Source organism: Etheostoma cragini, chromosome 23 (assembly GCF_013103735.1).
Source record: "Etheostoma cragini isolate CJK2018 chromosome 23, CSU_Ecrag_1.0, whole genome shotgun sequence".
Classification (NCBI taxonomy): domain Eukaryota; kingdom Metazoa; phylum Chordata; class Actinopteri; order Perciformes; family Percidae; genus Etheostoma; species Etheostoma cragini.
This window is the reverse complement of record NC_048429.1, coordinates 3654821-3677588: the sequence shown is the minus strand read 5'-3', so window position 1 is coordinate 3677588 and position 22768 is coordinate 3654821. Positions and strand designations below refer to the sequence as shown.

General features: G+C 41.3%; 3 protein-coding genes across 6 annotated transcripts in view; 2 read left to right on the top strand and 1 right to left on the bottom strand.

Annotated features, from left to right (window-relative positions):
* The first annotated feature begins 2281 nt into the window (after positions 1 to 2281).
* nup37 (nucleoporin 37) overlaps positions 2282 to 22768 on the top strand; it is a 33886-nt gene continuing 13399 nt past the window's right edge. Inside the window, exon 1 of one of the 3 annotated variants that reach the window (XM_034863592.1) lies at positions 2282 to 2301. The gene's annotated coding sequence lies outside the window, so the exon portion shown is untranslated. Of the gene's footprint in view, positions 2302 to 21787; positions 21981 to 22768 lie in introns of those variants that run through there. The other 2 variants (XM_034863593.1, XM_034863591.1) reach the window with 2 other exon arrangements.
* On the top strand, positions 3141 to 6609 carry pmch (pro-melanin-concentrating hormone). Its single transcript, XM_034863605.1, has 3 exons — positions 3141 to 4223; positions 5235 to 5382; positions 6440 to 6609. Exons 1-3 carry the CDS (start codon positions 3981 to 3983, stop codon positions 6487 to 6489), a joined length of 441 nt encoding a protein of 146 aa, XP_034719496.1. The 5' UTR covers positions 3141 to 3980; the 3' UTR covers positions 6490 to 6609.
* On the bottom strand, positions 7455 to 21670 carry parpbp (PARP1 binding protein). Of its 2 annotated transcripts, none has more exons than XM_034863578.1 (11): positions 21585 to 21670; positions 21011 to 21166; positions 20419 to 20655; positions 20191 to 20295; positions 18967 to 19137; positions 18128 to 18282; positions 15003 to 15186; positions 14672 to 14853; positions 13823 to 13904; positions 9429 to 9615; positions 7455 to 7918 (listed from the first exon to the last, which is right to left on the bottom strand). In XM_034863578.1, the coding sequence occupies exons 2-11, from the start codon at positions 21158 to 21160 to the stop codon at positions 7605 to 7607; spliced, it is 1767 nt and encodes a 588-aa protein (XP_034719469.1). In that variant the 5' UTR covers positions 21161 to 21166; positions 21585 to 21670; the 3' UTR covers positions 7455 to 7604. The 2 variants fall into 2 exon arrangements, with proteins under 2 accessions (XP_034719469.1, XP_034719470.1); XM_034863579.1 differs by having other exon boundaries at positions 21455 to 21596.

Here is a 22768-nt window from a genome sequence, read left to right as displayed (position 1 = left end):
AATGTTCCTGGATACCCACGGAATCACATCTGGTCCTCATAAGACCATTTGACTCTTGGCTTTTCTGCTAATGTTCTTTGTTAGAGAATTATGGTAATGATTTCTTAAATGTTCAGAGCAGGGAGAAGAAATCAGTTACCAGATAAAGACCTTCACCACAGCTCAGAGTTCATTGAATCTTCACAGTGAGTGTCAAGGAAGCTGTTGGGGCCCAGAAGCTTTGGATCAGGTGGCATTGATACAGCCTACATCATGAGAAACATGGGAATATGGGAAGGAGAGATTATCAGAAAGAGAGAGACGGAGTGAGAAAGGTTACAACAACAGAGCATGAAGCTCACAAGTTCAGTTGTGCTTCTGCTGGAACGGCCATGCCCCTGTGGACAAGTTCAGTCCTTCAGTAGAAGTCCTCGCCCTCCAACAATAATACTTACAAAATAAAGGCTGACCGCTCCAAGTAAAACCCCTTCAGCTGAGTTCAATAGCTACAGTATTATTCATGTCCCGGCTCTCCATCCCCTGCCCTACGGCTCCTGTGATGTTAATAAGGTAAGCCTTTAGAGTCGAGAAGAGCTATGTCAACATGAAGTTCCTTTGGTTTTCGCCTGCCTCCGTCTTTTATCGTCAACTGATGATGGTGTGTGTGCTTGTCGATCAAACGTTCCCAAGGACTGATCACAGAGTTGTGCCATATCACATTCTCCTTTAAATTAATATTTAGACATCTGGGGAAATAGCGTTTTGTTTATATGCTTTTTTTGTTGGGGGTTAGATGAGAAGACTGATATCACATGTCTACATCAATCAGCTTGTTACCTTAGCATTGCGTAAAGACTGGAAGTAGAGGGGATACAGCTGCCTGTCTGTCAAAGGTAAAAAACCTGCCTACCAGCACCTCTAAAGCCTACTAGTGAACACATTATATCTTGTTTGTGTAATCCATACAAAACCAGTGTTAAAAGAGTTAAAGTCTACAGCCCAAACTTCCCTTTCCTGAGCCACATTAGCCAGCTCTGACCGGGGGTTCCCAGGCCAGTGTGGAGATACAATCTCTCCACCTATAGTCCTGGGTCCCCCAGGTCTCATCCCAGCTGGACGTGCCTGGAACACCTCCCCAGGGAGGCGCCCAAGGAGCATCCTTACTGGATGCCCGAATCACCTTATCTGGCTCTTTCCATGCAAAGGAGCAGGGACTCTACTCTGAGTTTCTCACAGATGATTGAGCTTCTCTCCCTATCTCCAAGAGAGACGCCAGCCACCCTCCTAAGAAAGTCCGTTTTGGCTGCTTATACCCGCAGTCTAGTTATTTTGGTCATGAGCCAGCCTTCATGACCATAGGTAAGGGTCATAGGTGTAATTTACAGTGGGGATGGCCAAAACTGGCCAGTGCAACCCCCTCAAATACCCAATCATAATTTCCTTTACATAAATAAAGACATTTGCACCATGACTTGATGCAGAAAAGGCACAAATTGTTGCAGAAAATCCACCAGAATGCAGAAAATGAAGTGTTTGAGATGCTAAAAATTTCAAGTTTGTTTAAAAGTGGAGAGCTCAACCCTCCAACCCTACAATGTTGAGCCCGAAGTTACGCCCTTGGTGAGTGTAGGAACGAAAATTGATTGGTAGATTGAGATCTTTGCCTTCTGGCTCAGCTCTCTTTTCGTCATAGCCCTGCGGTAAAATGGATTTTCCCTTCAATCCTACATGACCTTTGGTACTTTAAGTGGTTCAATTGGGGTAAGGACCTTTACCCAGAGGTGGGCCGTTAGGGCCAGCAAGGCCTTCTCAGCTGGCCAAGAGATTGTCAGAATCAAAAAATTATATTTTTATGATTATAGCCTATGTTTGTATTTTCCAAAATATATATGGGCCTATATATTTATTAATTTCAAGTGCATTTTACAAAGTCCGTTTCCACGGGTCAATTACCATCATTTCATTAATACTCTCTCCCAAGCTCGGTTGTGCTGATTTCCATGCATCTCATAAATTACAGCTTTTATCCAATCAGATTTCTCCCCTGTGCTCTCTTGTGAAAAGTTCTACTCTGAGGCCTTGTCGATTGTCATATTCTTTAGCCAATCAAATTTCGTTGTTGCCCTTTTGGGCGTATTCATTGACACGTGGGCGCCTTCTGAACTCTAAAATGTCCACAGACCAATTGGCTAACTGAAGCATACCTACTAGCTAGCATCACATAACCGTAGCACTAACTAGTTCGTTAAGAGTTTTAAATGTAACCTAAAGTTGTAGACAGAAAGGAAGGTGGACGTGTTCTTCAAATGATTGGCAGCCTTGGTAAGTTTGTTGCATATTTCTGCATTTTAGTGAAAATGATTTTACTAGCTAACGCTAGCTATTCCTGCTTGCTTTAGGTCGTTGATGCTGGTGTTAGCTAAGGTTTGAACTGTGTGTGTGTGTCTGTGTGTGTGTGTGCGTGTTGTGGCATGTGCGTTGAGCCCATAGATTGTATATTGATATTAACAGTTTATGGTTGAGCCCCAGCAGCCTGGCTGGAATTTTTTTTTTTAATTTTATTATTGCTTTGAGGTTGTTGTGTGAGTAAATGTGACCGGTTGTGGTTTCTTTATTTTGGTTATTACATTAATTTGGACTAAATGTGATGCAGCATGATGTCATAGGCCTAACCATAAAGAAAGTGAAAGGGTGTTGGTTTTAAATGACTTACTTAAATTATATATGTGTGTGTGTATATATAATTTTTATTTTAATTTAATTTAATTTAATGTAAGATTATAATGTTCCCTGGATGGAAATTAACATCTTTTTTTTTCTTGAACATTGTATAACCTGTTTGTAAAATTTGCAGAATAAAAAAAAAGAGAGAGAGAGAGAGAGGAAACAAAGTGATGCTTCAGTCACCTTGTATTCTTGTCTCTGCAACAGTATGTTGAAACTCTCTAGCTAGGTGTTGACCTAAAAGGAGAAGATGACTGCACTGACAGAATTGTCATTTTTTAAAATTATTGTTTTGATTGAGAGACTCCTAGTGGCAGAAAATTACATATTGTATGTTTAAACGGATGTAGTCTATAGGACATAACCAACGGTGTACTTCCGGGATTGCTTCAGTGTCCTTGGGCTTTCTTTGTGTTAGCGTTGCTGAGTGTCTCGTTTTTTCCGCTGTACTGCTCACATTTTTTTGTAGCTGTGTTGAAAAAAAGTCAAAGCTCGGATTAGAAAATTGCCACGTCATTTGCATTTTTTCCCTTATTGTCCAATTGGATGAATCGAGAAGTGGGTCTCATCTGTGGCTTTCAATAATAAAAAATAAAACGCTTCAAGCTGCTCTTATTGTTTATTTAAATTTTAGACTTTAGACCAAAAACGGCAGTGTTGTGTAACCTGCGAAGAGGTGCTCTGTCTGATCGGGACTGTACTCATCATGCGTTTTGTCGTTGCAATAGTCTGGTGTCTTGCTGCTTTCATACGTGTAACTGACCTTTGTTGATGGTCCATCATAGGATTGTTTTCAGCCATGTGCAGCCATTGATGCTATTCACAGAAATTGACTCACTAAGACCACCCAGTGGTCTCTGTCCTCTAACCTGCTGGGTTCATTTCAGCATGTGGATTCTGAAGGAAAGGATACATAATTAATTCCCTGCACTTTGACCTCCTGTGAGCCATCTTGAAACCACTCTGGGATGTGGCGGAAATTACAGCCCTCCATGTGTCCCTTATTTATCCATTTGAATTCATCACATCTCCAAACAGACAAAATAGAGCTATTCACTTTCATCTTTACAAAGGGAACAGCTTTCAAAATTACGGTTGTGACCTTTGAACTTCCGGAGACCTTTGGCCGTTATGATGGATGGACCCCTGCAGGATACATGATAATAAAGTACATTTAACAGTTGTAAGTTGTAAGCAAAGTCCCTGAATATATAAGACAGCTGAGAGCTGGGTCGCAACACTCATTAGGTGAGAGAGAACTAAACATTGTAGATACCATGATTTCTGTCTACTCTGTCCTGTACACTCTGGTGCTGTTCTCTGAGCTGAGCAGCCACTTGGTCACTGTAGCCACGCCTGCCACTAAAGGAGACGAGGGCGCAATGGAGCAAAACGGCCTGTTCCTGGGGGATGAGTCCATGACTGAGCCCGCTGGGGTTCCCCTCTCGTACAGACGAAACCTCCTGCTTGACACCAACGCGAGGGATGAAGACGGAAGCCCCAAAATCCTCATTTTCTCAGTAAGTGTCGCATCACAGTTGTTGATTACTTCTCAAAGTTTGAAGCTGTTCAAAGGGTAACTATAGTTTAGTAATGGCTATTAAAGCAGTTAGCTATTCTTTATAGACAGTTTTAGTTGCATGTTCAGTGTATTACCCAGAATACCCAGGACACTTGTCTTTGGATATAGAAGTTGTCAAGGTTATCTTTCTTTTGTTATTTTGGTGAACCAACCCTTTATTTGGCTAAAGCTACCCACTATTTGGCCTACTTTGATTTAATTTATCCCACTTAAATGTATCTGGCTAGTCTCAGTTTGTAGCCATTGAACTCTGCCAACAACGGTCATGCATCATAACTATTTATTGTATGAGATTTCTTTCCACAAACGACCGCAGCTCACCGTAGTTCAACAACAACAAAGAGCACATTATGTCCATCCTGTGACTGAACATTTGACCCCTTTCAATTGGTCGCCGTCCTCGTGTCTACTGTGAAGTCAATATTTCATACACATCTATGAAAAACTTTTACGGCAGCACTGGAAAACCGGGAAATACTATTAGCTGAAAAGGTCAAATGATCAGAATGCTATAAAAATTTATTGGAATCACAGTGGGAAGAATGATGATATATCTGTGCTTTCTCAAACGTTTGGCTGCGATGTGTAAAGGGTTTATCTGGCGGTTGCGTCTCCTGTGTGTCATGAACATGGTGGTTATCTCTGTGGTAATGGGGAACAGGCAGCCATGTTGGAGAGAACAAAGCCAACTGGGCAAACCGGGGGGGAAGTATAAGAAAACGGGCCACAGCGATATAATAAAAACGGGGAACGTACAGTTTTTCTTCCATTTGGGGTTCCTGTGGCTTGGATTAAGCTGGTAAAGACAGATCCAACACCTGTGCTGCAAGTGAAAAGATAATCTTTGAAAGCTGTTGCAAATTTACTGCAACTGTGACGATCCAGAGTTCAGATCCTGGTGCACTGACATGTGGTCTACATGCAATCACCAATCAATACTGTGTTTCAGGACATGGGGCTGAAAGGACACGGTATTCGTGGGCTGAACCCGAACCCAGCCTTCACCCGGAGCCTTCCTCTGCTCACAGACCAAAGCTTGAGCTACACTCCTGCCGAGCACAGTTTGACCATTGGTCGCCGAAACACTGACAATGGCAGTAAGTATCTGCAACCCATGCTTCTTAACCCTTGTGTTGTCTCCCCCGTGAACTTGTTAGCCTTTCTGGTCAAAATTGAAAATGAACTTCTTTTGGCGCTTTTTCTGAGTTTGTTTTTCAATGTTTTTTCAACATTTGTCAGATTTTCCCAATACTTTTCTTTTCTCATGGTCAATCATTCTCATAACAATTTATATAAAATTATACCTAATTTTAAGATATTAAAAAGCAGAAACATGAATTCTTTTGACTTATAATGTTGAGTTGATCACAGTCTGGTTCCTGTCAAAGTTTAGTCAGGGTACAGTTTTACAACCATTACAATTTTTTTTTTGAATACTATAAATTTAATAAAACAACCAAAATTCAATGAAAGCAATCATTAATTTTACCTGCAAAGAATGCCTCCTTGCATCATTGTTTGGTTAATTTGGTTGAAAGAAACCCACATTTCTGATATAAAAAGTGTTCGGGAAACAAAAAGGGTCAAATCTGACCATAAGTATAACCCGAGGGTTACCGCAAAAGAAAAGTTATGTAATGATGCATTCATGTGCTCCTCAGATTGTCCCATTTCCCGAATATCGGTAGTCCATCTGACTTTGGTGTGTTCATGAGCTTTAAGTCATGTGAATAAAAACATGGACGCCACAAAGATGTTGCATTTGCTCAGAGAATTTAAACAAAAACAACAAAACATTGATAGCGGTTTCCAGTATTTATTTCTAGTTTGAAGCTTTACATATTTGTGACCCCCCCCCCCATACTTATGTTATCTATTATCAGGTATTTTATCTTATATGATTACAAGTTAATAAAAAATGTATCTACAATTTGCAAATTCATAGTTTTTACACCACAACCCAGCATTTCCTTTCATCCGCTATGTTTCTGTATAATATGATGCCAAACTCAGCAAGTTATGTACCCTTGTTTCAAAGGGGGATTCACATTCATTTTCACTGCCAACATACCTGACCAATACACCTGATTCTGATATCTAATGTTCATATTTACTAATAAAAGTATTTCTTACTTTCTTTATCCTTTCCTTTAGTGCTGCGGTGTATGATAGGAAGAGTGTACCGACCCTGCTGGGTACAATAGTACTGCCAATCCTGCCCTGAATGTGCTTTAAAAATGTCCTTCTACTGTATGTTATCATGAAATGTAGAAAATGAGTACACAAACATGTAAAACCAAATAAAAGTTTATTAAAAGTCTGCATCATATTTACAGTTGATTTTGCTGTGTAATTTTGCAAGTTAAATAAACTGTACAACTAGTGATTTACATACATTTCAAGCCCAAAGCAGGCCTTGTTTTGATGAAACAAAGACTACTGACCAGAGATCTCCCAATGATCTATCCAACTGACCCATTCACACTGCAGCCACACATTTCTCACTGCTGAATGGGTATTTAGTGTGAAAACAAGAAATCTCAGTTAATCAACAGAAGATTCTTCTGCAATCATTTTGATAAGGAATTCACATAATTTTTCAATCAAAAACGCCAAAAAGTTCTGGTTATTTCTTGTTAATTGTAAAGATTTCCGTTTGAGATTTTACAGAATAAGAAATTAAATGAATAGTTTTAACATTTTTGTAGCCTGGGAACAGCCCATTTCATAATATTTCCAAATCGAGGCACCAATCCCAGCCGTTGAGGCGGGTTTTTATAGCCCTTTTGGAAATGGGCTGTGAATGAAGCCCGCCCAAACCCACTCAGTTACAACTGAGTAGGTTTGGTGTCAACAAGGATCGCATTTTTGGGTTGTAGTATAAACATATTAAACTCTCTTCCTGGAATTAAATGAGGAAATTCTCGTGTGGGTTCTGTAAATGAAGCCTCCAGGTAACTAGCTTAGCTTAGCTTAGCATAAAGACTGAAAATCCTGGTTAAAGTGTTATTCTGGGTCAGTTTAAATCCCTAATATTATCTCTACTCAAGCTATTTAACATGTTATAAAAAACAGTATGTTTGTATGTTAAATGCTACTATTAGCCAGTTTAGCTAGACTTAGTTTAGCATAGAAACTGGAATTGGGGGTTAACAGTTTGATTAACAGTGAACAGATTAACTGGGACCAAAAGTCATTAGTTGCAGCCTTATTTGGAACTTACTTTGACAGTGGAAGAAAAAAAAAGAACATTCAACTGCTTTGTATAACCAGTATTTGACAGAAAGTCTGACTGACATGAAACCAGAACTAACCCATATTAGAGTCTGAAGAAGCTGGTTAGCTTTCCCTGCCCAGATATCAGCTTCTTCTTACTCGAGGCCTTACTGACATTCTTGCCCTGCGTTTGGACCAAGACAAGTTTCTTCTGTGGAGGCTCGTTCTCTGAACCACCATGTTGGTCAGAATCCACCTGTTTCCTCTTGTTGCCCTTTCTCTGCATCTGAGTGGCGGTTTTCTTCCTATTGCCTGGGCCTGCACCTCTGTTTTGCACATTTCCACTTCTTGGTTCAAGACTAGGCCCCCGCTGCACACCGTTCTGCTCCTTATTCGGGCATTCAGACGTAGACTTGGCTGGAAAGATTGAAACAAAGCAAAAGCAAGTGTGACAACCTGGTAGGAAAAAAAAGGAAAATGTTGTGACGAAATTGCTGACGTTAGCTGGTCGGGGAAGCAGGCTGTGTGTTTATTCTATGAAGCTGAAATTGAACATTTGTCATGTAACCTGATGGAGCAGAACCTGAATTCCCACAAAAACAAAAGACAGAAAGGGAAATGGGCAAAACGTATGTGTTAGTGTGTGTGTGCTTTTGTGTTTTTAACTACAGATGTGTCTGTGTGTGTGAGCAAGTTTTATAGATTCATTTAATGGCTGATTGTAAGTACCAGTCCCAGGGCTAGGGCTGGGAAGGGTTCAAGGCTTGAGCTGTGAAGGTGTGCCTGGGCCTGAGTCCAGCTGTGTGGCGTCAGAGGAAACTGAAATCTATCCCAGCAGAAAGAAAACGCTGCAACGCTTATGTTGACATTTTGAGCTTTTCTGCATGCAGGGGAGCACAAAAACAAGTTCCTGTAGGATTTTATGAAGCTGAATCTGTACAGTGCTGCTCATAAGATTATGAACCCGTGCTAAAGTTGACTAAAAAGAGGAATAATAATCTTTTGGAAATTGATCTTAATGCCTTAATTAATAAAAAGTTAGAAAAAAGCAACCTTTAAAGACACCAATTTTCTTTGTGAATAAATGCATCATAAATAAATGTACTTCCTTTAAATACAGGGGCATAGGACGCACCCCTTTGTTAAATTCACATAGAGACAGGCAGATTTTTTTTTTTCTTCACCATACCTAGAGTCCTTTCCATAAGATCATCTCTCAATGCATATCAAACCAGGTATTAGGCTAACTGAAATCAAACCTTGCATGCATGTCAGGATGCATAGTATCCTGGATCCATGAAATAAATGGCCTTTAAAAAAAATGTCCCTGCCTCTATGGGAATTTAACATAGGGGTGTGTACCCCCCCGTATTTTAAGGCAGCACATTTTTTTTGATACATTGCGGGGCGGCTGTGGCTCAGTGGTAGAGCGGTTGCCTGCCAATCTGAAGGTTGGTGGTTCGATCCCCGCCCCTGCAGTCATTGTCGAAGTGTCCTTGGGCAAGACACTGCTCATCAGATAAACATTCACACACATTCACACTCCGATGCGCAGCCACAGAGGGGGCAACCCAGAGTTGCCGCCGGTGCTGCGCATCGAAATGTGAATGTGTGTGAATGTTTATCTGATGAGCAGGTGGCACCTTGTACGGCAGCCCCGGCCACAGTGTATGAATGGTGAATGTTCCCTGTAGATGTAAAAGCGCTTTGAGCAGTTGTTAAGACTGGAAAAGCGCTATATAAATACAGCACATTTAAATTTACATTTATTCAAGAAAATTGCTGTCCTTGAAGGTTGGCTTTTTCCTAACTTTTTAAATAAAGGCATTAAGATCAATTTCCAAAAGAAGATCCCCCCCCCCCCCCCCCCCCCCCTCTTTTTAGTCAACTTAAGCATGGGTTCCTAAACTTATGAGCAGCACTGTACCTTTGGTTGTCTCCTCCACATCAGAGCTGCAGTCCTCATCCACAGCTGGGATGGTTGGGCATTTGGGTGCTGGGTGCACACAGGTAGGGACCTGGCTGGTGCTGGGGAACTCCAGCACACGGTTGAGTGGCAGTTCTTCATCTTTGTATGTGCACGCAAACTGGGATCGAATGACTTTGTCTCTGGGCTGGAATAAACAGAGAAAAAAAATCGTTAATGCAGCTGATATAATATGGTGACACGTTCATGATCAGTATCAATGACTCGGGGCAGGTGGCCTAGGTTTTCCTAAATTTTCGGCCTTTACTTTGATGTTTGGAACCAAAACAAAATCAGGGAATTGTATTCAGGCAATCCCCGAAGTCATTAGGATTCATCTTCTAGGAAGAGACACAAAAACAAGTTGAAATGAGTCTCTTTTGCTGTAATTAGCTAACCTATATACGTTGGTGTATTTTTTTTTTTACTACAGACCAATTTACAAGGGGATAATAAAGATTGAGGAATCATCTATCAGGCCAGCTTTATACTTTAATCAGGAGAAATGATTTCTTTAATCTTATCACAATTACACACAGTAGAGCAGCACCTCATTAGAAAGGCTGAGTTAGTTGTTTGAAAGTGAATGATACCGAAATGCTACAATCTTGGCCCTGGGGCACACAAATCCACAGCTTTTCAACCACTGTTTGATCTACGCCTGCTTGGGATTATCACAATCCAAGGATTTCACCCTTCAGGCCAGTGGGCCACAGTAGGGAGGTAAAATCAGAGAGAAAAATACAGCGAGCAAAGCTGGGTGGGTCCGTAAAGCACAAAGGGATCAAAGCCTTTGTGCTTTTCAAAAGAACTTCTTAAAAGTGCACCTAAAACAACAGCAACACTCACAACAAGGCACACTTCAATAATGGAGCTAAGAATGTATGCTGCCATGGTTGCATGCTAATAAAAAAGAACTGAAAAAATGGGAAGGGATGGATGAGTGAACACGGCCAAACTATGGCTGACGGAAAACGTCTAATCCAATTACAACGGATGGGAGCCCAACATGGCACCGTGTGGTCAGACGGCCCCTATTCCTCCAAAGATAGCTGTCCTAAAATGACCCCTGCACACCGCCTGAACCAAGACTGGAGACACCTGACCAAGACATTCCTAAAAGTACGTCCACAAGCAGGTGCAAGCAATTTCACAAAAAGGTGATAGAAGTGAGAACAGGTGCACCATTCATATTATCACGGTCAGAGACCGAGGCAATCACTCTGAAATAAAATGCAGATACTGAACCATGTAATCATCAGCATCTCCTCGCAAAGATCATTACGGACGTCAAAGAAGAGCAGCAGTAAATTGTTTAAAAGTTATTTCTGCGTTTGGATCATTTGTGGCACAGAGACAAAAGATTTGGAAACATCCCAAAAGCAGAAACTAAATCTGTCCATCTCTGTGTGTGCCAGTTGACGTCAGTGCATGATGAAACCGCTGGAGAAGTCTGGGATAAAGTCATTCAGCAGACAACAGGAAACAATAACCTTTCAAGTTCCCCCTTGCTAGTCAAATTACGCGACTGATATGGCATCTTCAAAGTAAAATTGATGCAGAAAGCTTCCGCTCACCGAGTTCAGGAAGCGGCGAGCTGCCCAGGGACCATTACAGCGCACTCAAACAGGAAGGCAGCCAGATTGTGGGGAGCTAAAATGACATCTGCTAGCGCAATCAAATAAAGGAGCCATTTCACAAAATATGCTTAGCATACATGTTCAAAAGGAGTTCACACAGTGGAGCTGCTTCAGGTTAAAAGACTGGTCCGACCTTAAAATCTAAAGCTGGTCTTGTCTTGACCAGAAAATTGTCTCATCAAAACCTGGCGCCTGCATTACCCACAATGCAGGTCAAACACTGACATGGATTGTTTTGAGTTTTGGGTGTGTGATTAGTCTATCACCAGACCAAGCTAACCTCAATAGATTAGAGACTGAGCATTGGCTGGGGAGTCTGCTCTGTATTTTCTCGTGACCAACGGGCGTAGTTTAAATGACTCTGCACGCTATTCAACAGTCCTTCAACCAATCAGACCAACGATACAGGTGACGTACAAGCGACTGCGTCATCAACGGGTTGCTGCACTTTGGTTAACGCTATGTTGAATGTAAACTAGAAGCTGCTTGGTCGCTTCTCTATGGTCATGGTGTTAAACCCGCCAAGAGCTTGCATGAGGTCTGTATTACGAAGCAAAAAATTGATGTTAACGAGGTAACTTCAGGTTCAACCCAGGGTTTACTGTATGTTAAAGCACCGGTTGAGCCATAGACTGAATGAGTGGCACTCGCTGAGGTGTGCTCTTAAAAGTTAAAGCATTTAGAGAGCAACAACCCCGCTCACATTCCCTGATGGGTATCTTCATGAAAGACTTATATTTTCCGTGAAGGGAATTACGCATCTTTGTCAGTTTATGACGATGATGATATATTTTTTTTTAATTTGCTCTCACATGGCTTACCACTGCCAGGGTAGCAACTGAAATAAGAGGCTAAAGCAACAACAGTTTATTGAAAGCGTAATGTAATTATGGTCAGATCTTATGTCTGACTGATTGGAAAGTGTTAATTAATATGTGTTGTCATTTACACATTCACGTCTATTTATTGCCAGCTTTCCTTCCTGTTTAAAGAAGCAGTGAAATATGTGTAAAATATTTAACTCTGGTAGATGTCTGTAATTGGTTGTGCTGTGCAAACACCGCCCCTTTTATGTGAACGCGAGCATCTCTAGAAAACCTGGGTTGATTGAACTAGTTGTTAACCACCATCGTGACACAGCTTACGCAGGACCGCGGTTGTTAGGTTAGGTGAAGCCCAGTGACTGAAACAAATTCAGGGCTTGTTGCTCTTGATTCGTAGTACTGGCCTCAGGTAGGTAAGCCAGTTTCTGATTGGTTCCCGCAAAATTGTGAACTGAAGCAGGAGAATTAAACGGACACGTTTCCAGACAGAGCTGCATGGCAAAATCAAATCGCCGGCAGAGTGGGCGGGGTTTACCCAGTCTAGTATGTGATGCTAGTTCTGGTTCTAGCCTGCATCACAGGTGAGGACTGGACTAAAAAAGGTCTAGTAAGCTAAATTCTTTCCAACAACACACCTCCAGATATTTTTCATTTTCATACGTTTAGTCTTCACCTCCAACTCAAGTGACATCACTTGAGGACATTTATCAGTATACAAGTATACAATTATGAACAAGTATACAAGTCTTTATACAACATTTGTCACATATGCAAAAGTAGTTACCAAGACCTGCAAACAGACTTTAATGTATAACATCAGTTCCCCTTTAAAACAATTGGGACCAAGATAAATACTGACGTGCTCCCTGGTGGACAAACTATGTTATTACCTCAAACCTATTATTTTTTTTCCTTTCTTGTTTTTGTACTTTAATTTCTTATCGTCCTGCTTAGTATGCATCTTGGTCACAATAATAATAAAAAAATATTGATCTAGGGGATCCCTATCAGATTGTTTACATTATGATATACTACTGTATATGTCGGCTGACCTATACGCTACAGTAGAAACAAACCATCTTGCTGACTTTGTAAAGATTTGGTGTTGTTGTCGTAATTGGGGTTTCTATGTGTCTCTACACCTGTCTCTATATTATCTGTTGATGTATTTGCACATGAATATTGCCATGTGCATGAAAAAGAAAGACATATCTAAGAAGTAGAAAATGTAGTAAAATGAAAATGCTCAAGTAACTTAAAAACGGTACTTAAGTAAATGTACTAAGTTAGTTTTTACAGCTGAGTGCCTGTTATAACTGCAAGTACCAAATCAAGATTCAGGTGAAACAATCTTCTACCGCGTGTCGAAGACTAAATTGCAACAACGAAAGCATACAAAACAGTTAAGTCAGTATACTCTAAACGTGTGGGCAACAAAGGCTGCATAATCACAATGAGACCGATTCTCTCACACTGATCCCAGAACAGCTGAGCTCAAAGCCAGGAAGGAAGGAAGGAAGAAAGAGATATCGATATCAGATATGGAGTCTGTTATATTATGCACTGTAAGCAAATAAGAGTTGAACCCTGACAATAGGATAAGTTATCATCAGGACTGGTTAATAGGTCGAATCCCCCACGAATAAGAGGTTTTATGCCATGGATTTAAACAGCACCCTCAAACCAACCCAAAGAACTAAAACACAGCTGTGAAAATGGGAACCGTGGAAGTCAGTTAAGATGTGAGCTTCAGCTAAGCAAATAAATAATATAATACTAGGGAGAAATTACAGGATGTAAAGACATTATTTTCAGTGTTTGTACATGTGATTCAATTTGAAGTAACTGATGGTTTGGATTTGGGGCTGTTGGAGAAAGGGGCCCATGTTACCTTGGGTTTGAGCAGGTCTAGTCGGCTCTGGACTCGGTTCTTTAGAGGTTCTGGAGAGCATCCAGTAGACACTTCAGGGGATCTGAGGGGCGAGCCACAATGAGAAGCAAAGACCAGAGGTTTATGAAATTCAAAAGCAAGAAGGTTACATGGTCACACTAACCACAAAGTCTACCCACTACTGGCCTCTCTTTATTGCAGCTTTACATAGTTGTAACATGTAAAAAGATGTTTTTGTATTTGCGTCAGACTGATGTTGGGCTTTTGCAACAAATTAGATATCAACCATTCAATGTCATGCAGTGGCTATATATTTTGTCTTACATTACTATATGTATTTTAGATCTTTGACCAGTGAAATGTTCTAGTGTAGTGTAGGAAATTTTTTTTCTCTATGATTTCAGTGGAGAGTTTTACAGCCTCACGCTGGTCTAATTGCTGTTTGAGGGGCTTTCCTACTCTTACTGACTCCTGTGGTAGTGAAGAAAGTCTAATCTACTTCAGAGTTCCACCCAACACTGGTTTCAGATAACTTTATAATGAGTCAAAGAAGTGGTCAAGTCATCTGGCGGGAACACTGTTCTGTCCTACGCGGTGACAACAGTGTGTAAACAAAACATTAAGTTGTTAAATTTGACTAATATAGTGATCGGTCTGTGTAGTTTTGACACAGTTCAACCGGAAGAAAAACCGTTGGCAGAGCGCCACCTACTTTACCGAATGTAGAGTTACTCCTGTCATTCTCCCACTGCTTCCCCTAACATGTATACAGGAAGAACTGGCATAACCTTGTTATTCACTAACCGGGTTATGCCCTGGTTACTAAGTGTCATGACTGTTTGTGCCAACCTGAACATGTTAAGGAAGCTGGTCCCCTCTGCTCCACTGAGGGTGGGCTGGTCCTCAGACAGCAGGTCTGCCTTGTTCTGACACGGAGGAGTCAGCGCTTCTTCATCCAGCAGAGCCACCAGCACCTTCACTGTGTCCCGACCTCCGTATGCAGTGCAGTGATTGACCGCGTAAGCCTTTGGCTGGAAAAGAAGAGCAACACAACTACAATCACTGCACTGTCAGCTCCAACAGCTGATCAAGATGAAGTTTGTATAAATGTATGGACTCCAGGAGAGACTCAACAGCCCAAACTGTAGCTGCCTGGCTGGAGAGCAGAGGTATACATTACCCTGGCAGGGCTTATCCCTGTCCCGCTTCCATTAGAAATCCCTTTTTGGATCTGGTGTAGCTGGCAGATCCTCTCCTTCAGCTCCTTTGTCGTCTCCTCAGCTGCAGCGAACACTGGATCTCCACTGCTGCGTCCCTTCACCAGCACTGCCCTGATGGCAGCCACCAGCCTGGCTCCACACACACTGAGTATTAAAACACAACGACAGTCACAATGACATCTGCTGGGAGAGCGGTATTCTGCCGTAGGTAGAGAGAAAAGAAGAAAAAAAAGCCCTGCGTTTTTTTTGGACAGCAGTAGACCCTTTCTTCTGCAAACACATACAGGTTTTCATCTGGATAGAATTAGTGTTCAAGAGTTCAGCCAATATTTGCCAACATGAATAACTCTCTCCTAAAACTGAAAACTCAAAAAAGCCAGGCCTTAGTCTGAATGTCTTTAAAAGATATACTGCAGCTTCACTTTCAATTAATTGGACACTGACTTTAAGGGCTCAGAATAATTGTCTCAGTGTTAACATCCAGTTCAGCTTTATTTCAGTGTAGCGCAGCTGTGCCAATGTTAACAGTTATGAAGCGGAAAATGTTCTCCAAATCCCTGTTAAAGTCACCCTGGGCACGGGGACTGTGCTCACCAATGGACTGTCACCAGACAAACGCCAGGGTTTTCCTTTTTATAGTTTTTGGGGATTTTCGCACATGCTCGCTTATGCTTTGTGCCACATGTCCAAACGTCATAGCAACATATCAGGTCTGTAAGTTAACAGTCAAGTGCATTAAAGCATCGCAGTAAGGTGGAGAGGCGGTGGTCCGACCCCGACCCGGCTAGGATGTGAGCGAGCAGGGCTCAGTAACAGAATCATTTGGGAAAACAGATGTTCAGTGAACAAGGGGCCCTGAACTCTCCATAGAAGGTGTTTGTATGAGGAAACACAGTACTCCACTGAGAGTGGAAAGGCACTGCCTGTTGAAAGACACATGTTGGCTGAGTACATCGGCGTCTCATCTGACGTGGAGCGCTCTCATCAGCCTGCATGAACTGAAAACCCTCAAAAGAGCAGCGAGAGCCGTATCCACCGCTACGCAAACATCCCAGTGTGTTGATATGGCTACATCGTGCCTTCAACAGCTTCCCCTTCAAATGCTCGACCCTCACATGATTGAACGACTAAATCATTTCTGATAACCGCTTTTGTTGTGGTGCCAAATGCTTTGACATCCAAATAATCTGTAATGGTATGGAGAATGATCTGTGGAGTTAAGGTTTGATGATAATTCATCAAAGAAAGAGCTCCAAACAGGGTAGATATTTAACAAAGACAGGCTTTGATGTGGCAAAGATGAACATGCTTTAGCAATCTAAATGTTATCATGAGAGGCTTAGATGGGAGTCATTACAGGGATTTGGAAATAATAACGAGCTGCAGTGGGACAGGTGGATTTTATGATCGCAGGTGCAGATGGCACAACCGTCTGTCTGACATCACTCCATTTGTACATGTATAGGACCTTAGTGTGTGTGTGTGTGTGTGTGTGTGTGTGTTTCAGGCCTGTGTGTAATATATTCTAACAGACTTTAACCCCCCCCCCACACACACACACACACACACACACACAAAGCAGAATTGTATTCAATTAATGAGAATTGCCGGCTTCAAACATAACCAGGCAATCTCTTTCCGGGAACCCTCAGGGGAAGAGAAAAAGGGGTTGACCCCGAAACAGCTGGCGTCGAGACCTGGACGCTGACGTCAAGAGAACAGGCCACTCTTGGGGACAACTGGAGAAAATCGCACAGGACCGGAGTGCCTGGAGAACCCTTGTCGCCGGCCTATGCCCCAGGAGGGGAAGTAGGCGTAAGTAAGTAATGAGAATTGAATCGGCTACAATAGAAAGTGAAAATGAATTTGAATTGCAGGAAGATGTGAAGTAATTAGAAGAAAAAAAATCCCACTGAGTCATAAATCCATAGTTTTGGTGTATTCGACCTCAGCTGGTAAAATGAATCATTTGAAACAGAAAGTTGCTTGTAGATGGCTTTTTGAAATTCAGAGCGTCTCTGACTGGACCACAGACACGAAGACTGTAGTGACTCTTAGCGGCTTGATGGTCTCCTGCTCAAGCACGAGCAATGGTTCACCAGAACGAACCTGATGAGTTCTTAGAATTTTCCATGCCCTGTGGCGAGCCAAAGTTGCTGTTCAATTAGGTCCGGATTTCGGACACAATTGTGATTCAGTCTTTCGAAGTACTGCAAGACCAGGACTACAAACAAATCGACCTTAAGACTGTCCGGTGGCATTCCATCACATGGGATGCTTTTAAAAGCACTTTGTGCCAGTTACGGTCACATTAATGCATTTTGGGACATCCTGTCACAACATAGACAGACAAACCATACCTTCATTTAGTCACACATATATGAAGAACCAGTAGACAATTAGCTCAGCCAGCTTGTTCTTACACTTTATCTTTGTACCGATTAAACAAACAAGGTAAACTGTAAAAATTAGTCTGGTAGGTACATTTTAAAAACTGAGTTGTGCTAGGCTACTGTAAAATAAAATGAGTAATTTGTTTTCCTTTGGGTTTTTAGTCATTCACTTCTACTTAGGGCTGAGTATTATATTGATATATGAGGCTAGATATTGTCTTACATTTTGGATATCATAATATAATATGACAAGTGTTGTCTTTTCCTGGTTTTAAAGGCTGCATTACAAGTGATGCCATTTTCTGAACTTACCAGGCTGTTCTATTATTTGCCTTTAGACACTTGGTCATTGTGTCCACATTATTGGTGATTAATTATCAAAACTGTCATTGTGTAAATATATTGGAAAAACGTCAACCCTAAAGTATTGCAACAATATCGACATTGATGTATTTGGTCAGAAATACAGGGGTATTTGAACATCGCCCAGCTCGACTTCTCCTCCCTTTGTACCACTTTTACAACTTAATTTCATTAAGCTAAGCTGGGATTTAAAGTTCAGTCCTGAATGGAGCACATCCCTGCCTCCCAACATTTACAACCGATTCTGTCTCAAGAAGGGAGGCATTACCTCAAAAGAGACAGTATAAGACAGGGAGCGAGTGGGAGCCTGGATTAAGCTGATTGTGTACCTTGGGTCAGGAATCTCTCCCAGGATTTCTTCCAGGTTGTCTAGAAACTGAACGAAGTCCGACAGGCCTTTGACATGTTTCCTCAGTGGGTCAGACTCAGCTGGAGCGTAGCCCTTCCCTCCGAGCTGGATGGCCCTCACAAAAGATGTCACAGCCTGCAAAAGCATGAAAGAGGCCCAAATGATGTGAGAGGAAGTTTTTTGTTAAGTGTGAATACATCATTGCTGAAGCCTAAGCATGACGAATAATTTTATTTTGGTTAGAGCTACAAAGATTAAACAAATAGTTGTCATCTTTTTTTGATTATTCGGTTTGAGTATTGTTTTTTAAAGACAAAAGTAAAAGATCTTTGATTCCAGCTTCTTCATTGTGAATATCCTCTAGTTTCTTAACTCCTCTGGGACAGTAAACTGAACACCTTTGAGTTGTGGACAAAAGAAGACATTTCAGGACGTCATCTTGGGCTTTTGTTTCCCAAAAGCCCAAGAGGACGTCCTGAAATGTCTTGTTTTGCCTGATCCACATTTTTCACAATTTTCTGACATTTTCTAGACCAAACAACTAATCGATTAATCAAGCAAATATTGAACAGATTAATAGACTTTGAAAATAATTGTAAGTTTCAGCCGCAATTTTGGTTAACATACATGAAAGAAACCATTATTTCCCACAATTCGCCACTGTAGCTAAACGGAAAAGGAATAGGCTGAAGGCAAGGCTTATTTTTGCATCTCCTATCCCATGATCCCTATAGAATTACCCAGAAATCCAACAACACTAAATCAAACCAAATACTTGAGTACATTCTTGAGCACATGCTGGGTGTGGCGGTTTCTTACCAAGAAGAGAGAAGTGTTGTTGTTCCGTGCAGCGTGCTTTATGTCGGTAAATGCCTGACGTCCAAGAGCGCGACTAGGGACGTCAATGGTTAGCGCCAGCGCCATGTCGTTCTTGGCATTCACGAGCAAATCCAGATAGGAGCAGAAAACCCTTCTCACTGCTATTTTTACCTATTGATAATAGAAGATAAAATACAAGTATCATTATCATTCTGGTTAGAAATAATCTTAAAAAAAAAAAAATGTACTAGCCACCAGCTCAAATCTGTCTGCTAAACATGAAGCTGCAGCGGGTTTGATTACTTTAACAAAAAGACCTGGAACAGGCTTAAACAACTAGCCCCGCTTCTCAATTACAAAATGGGAGAATTCAATATTTCCGATTTATTGAAAACGTATGTCTTGGCTGGGACCAGTTGCCAGGCAACAAGCAGAGACTGCAGCAAGTAACAGCAAATTGTCATTTTTACACTTCCGTTATTGTGCTGATTAAACAGACGAGATATAACTTGTGTGTTAGTGAGCTTTAAGAGGTGTTTGAAGGAATCTTTAGTTTTTTCCAGAGCCAGGCTAACTGTTGGAGCCTGTTTCAAGTCTTCGTGCTAAGCTAAGCTAAGACAAGAGTGTAGCATCGGTTGTCTTATCTAATTCACAACAAGAAGGGAGATAAAAGGTATTTCCAAAATGTTGACCTATTCTTTTAGTAAAACATTTGGCTTGAGGCCAGTCCAGGTTGTGCTTAAAAACTACCAAAAACGGACAGTAGCTTTACGGCCGAAGTAAAACCGCTAAAACAGGCAGCTGACCACACATATTACACTCCAAAGTGCGGTGGCAAGCCTCCACTAAAAACTCCTAAATTCACAAGTGACAGAAGAGCGGAGGAAAGGGAGACTCTGTTACAGAAGCTCTTGTCCAGTCCCACATTTTGTTACTTTAAACATCTGCCTGGTAATTGAATTCACATTGCGCTCTTAAATCTAAGTGATATGAAATAGAGTTCTGTCAATAAGAGCAGGATGGATTCCAGACAGAAATTAAGTACTCTGAAGACTGGGAACATAAATACATGGATTATTGCCAGAGGGAGAAAAGGCATTTCACTTACCTGGAAAAAAACATGAAATGAGGGAAGAGGGCAAAGTGGAAAGAGGGGTTTCTTCTGGTGGTTTATGAGATAAATTGCAAATTTGTATTATTGTATGAAAGCAGGATTGGGTGTACCTGTGAGTTGCAGGGCCTGCTTTTACTAGATGGTGTTGATGGGACTGAAGAGTTCGGTAACTCTGAGACATCCATGTTACCTGATAAAAACTCAAACAGCTGGATCTTGGCAAAAGAATACAAAAGTAATTAGAAAGATACATTGATTGGCCTTTTCTTGAACTCAGAATCCAATCTGATCATCCACAGTCAACATCATCAGTCTGATTTCAACCAGCTCATGCTCACCGGGCTCACAGGCTCTTGTGGGTCTGAGTCCACTAGGCTCAGCTGTTTGTACATGGAGAGGATATCAACCAGGTCCACAGTGTTGGAGCGTTTCAGGAAAGATTCGTATGTCTCCAGGATGAGATCATAGTTCTCCAAGCGTGCAATGTTGGGGGGTGGCAGGTGAAGTTTGTCAAACAGTAAGTGTTTCCAGGCCATCAGGACATCACTCAGAGCCACTTTGAACTCTCCGCCGTGCTGTCACAGGAAGAGAGAAAACAGTGAAAGCAGCAGCCATAATTACTGACAGCCTGGAACCAATCAGTTCAAAAGCAGAAAGACTTTCTCCCGCTGTCCAAAAATGGGCCGGTCCCAGCCGGAAACCTGTGGTAATGTCATCAGTTATAGACGTGATGACAGTCAGCCTGATGGTTCAATTGAATTATGCCACGATGATGATAATGATGATGATGATGATGATGATGTGAACTGGGCTCGTACAGTTTTGTTTTTGGGCCGCCGGATAACTTACTGCGAGAAAACAAAGTATACTAAACAATGTTTCGAATCCAACTGAAGAGAAGCTGTTTGAATAACAGGAATGAACTGTTACCTGCTTATTAACATCTGCCATGACCAGCTGCAGCAACATCAGCATGCCATCAGCTCCGTGAATGGTGGTCCTCTCAGAGTGTAAAACCCTGTGGCACTCTCTCCTAAAGACTTTAACCATCACCTTCAGACCATCTCCTACAGCCTCCATCTTCTCCTCTAAAGCAACAGTAAAGGAAATTACTCCTTAATAGACTTACAACCAATATGTGAAATCACTTTTCTTTAGTTTCTCTTAAAACGAGTTTAATAAACTAGGATGTACTGCAGAAAGCAAACTAGAAGTCGACTTTTAAGGAGGAAAATAAAACGTGGACTTTTAAGTAAAGACAAAGTAATCTCTGAGCAGGTTGTTTCAAATGTCTTTCATTTTTCATCGAAAGGAAATCCTTGATGCGTTGGCCTCAGTGGCACAATGGTACTTTAGTTTTATAACTTAACTTACTATTTATGTCAAAACATGCATCACGATGTGTCTTTATGTCAGCTCCCACACAATGCACAGATATAACTAAGGGTATCAAATGTTGATGGCTGCACTACATCATAGACAATGTTAATTTAATGATGCAAACCTCTAACAGTGTAGCCGTCTCCGAGAATACACGTCCACGACAAAAGCAGTTGTTTTAAATTTTGAAACTGCCGATGACGTTTACTGCCTCCTGACCAATCAGCCTTTTGTAGACAACAATGGGAGCTACAGACTAAAAGGTATTGCTCTACCACATTACTTTTTTATAGTTTCGTGGCATAATGCTAGAAAGTGTTGTTTAGCATGTATTTTACTTCATAGCGCAACAATGTTACTATATTATACAACGTGGTTTAGATGTTTAAATTTACGTTGCGCGAAATCCCCCTTGACATTTGTACGCAAATGGTATATTCCATGTCGTACCCGGAAACGGCTTGAAAACATTTCAAACGCGCGTACCATTTGATTCAAAGAAATTCTTGAAAATAAAGTGGTAAAGTATATCAGTCAATACTCGATTCTAAATCGGAATAAACTCTCGTAACCAAGAGCTAATGGTTACGTCATTAGTCGGAGCGGTACATTTGAAAAACGTGTAATATAAACCTTTGTTTGGCTAATGCTAGCTAGCTGTGCACTTGTAGACAGTAATCACGTTTTAGCTAGCTAGCTCTTTGCCCGGTGACACGGTAACGTTGCCGTTATGTGTAACGTTAGTAACATGGACACTGGACATGTGATATTAAAATGAGCTCACATAAGATAATGTACACAATATATGTACTGTATCTATCATTATTTGTTCCAAAATAACCTGGATTCGAGATGTTCACCCAAAATTGTTGTAATATCAAATTTTAAAGCACTGCTTTGTGTGTTTGTTTGCCGATTTGAAGGGTGACCGATACAGTTAAGTCAAAATACCCACATGCCATCCTAGCCGCTATGTATGCCTCTGTGATTGCAGGAATATACAATATAACTACATGTTTGAATGAGGTTTGGTCTTCCGTTCTCTCCAAGTATCCTGACAAAAATCTAGTGCATACCCTATCAGGGGGTCTGATTTAACTGTGCTCCTCAGAGGTGTATGGACTATTTCATCTATGACAGCTGAAGTTATAGATCTTATTTTTTATGCCGTTGAACTGAACATGAGAAGTCAGCATAATTCCACATTTCTATTCCACTATAAATTATGTTTTCCCAAAACACAGTACTTGAGGTTCTGCTCAAGCTTGGAGTGTGGGGGGGGGGGGATATAGAGACAATTCTCTCTGT

Bases quoted from the DNA above. Each gene is read 5' to 3' on its own strand.
- parpbp (XM_034863578.1), bottom strand. From the start codon at position 21,160: ATGGAGGCTGTAGGAGATGGTCTGAAGGTGATGGTTAAAGTCTTTAGG. The intron at 14,854-15,002 runs GTAATGTATACC...CTTCTTTTCCAG, and splicing joins CAGGGATAAGCCCTGCCAGG to CCAAAGGCTTACGCGGTCAA. The intron at 9,616-13,822 runs GTAACATGGGCC...TGTTTATTCCAG, and splicing joins TAGACCTGCTCAAACCCAAG to CCCAGAGACAAAGTCATTCG.
- pmch (XM_034863605.1), top strand. From the start codon at position 3,981: ATGATTTCTGTCTACTCTGTCCTGTACACTCTGGTGCTGTTCTCTGAG. The intron at 4,224-5,234 runs GTAAGTGTCGCA...ACTGTGTTTCAG, and splicing joins CCAAAATCCTCATTTTCTCA to GACATGGGGCTGAAAGGACA. The intron at 5,383-6,439 runs GTAAGTATCTGC...CCTTTCCTTTAG, and splicing joins CCGAAACACTGACAATGGCA to TGCTGCGGTGTATGATAGGA.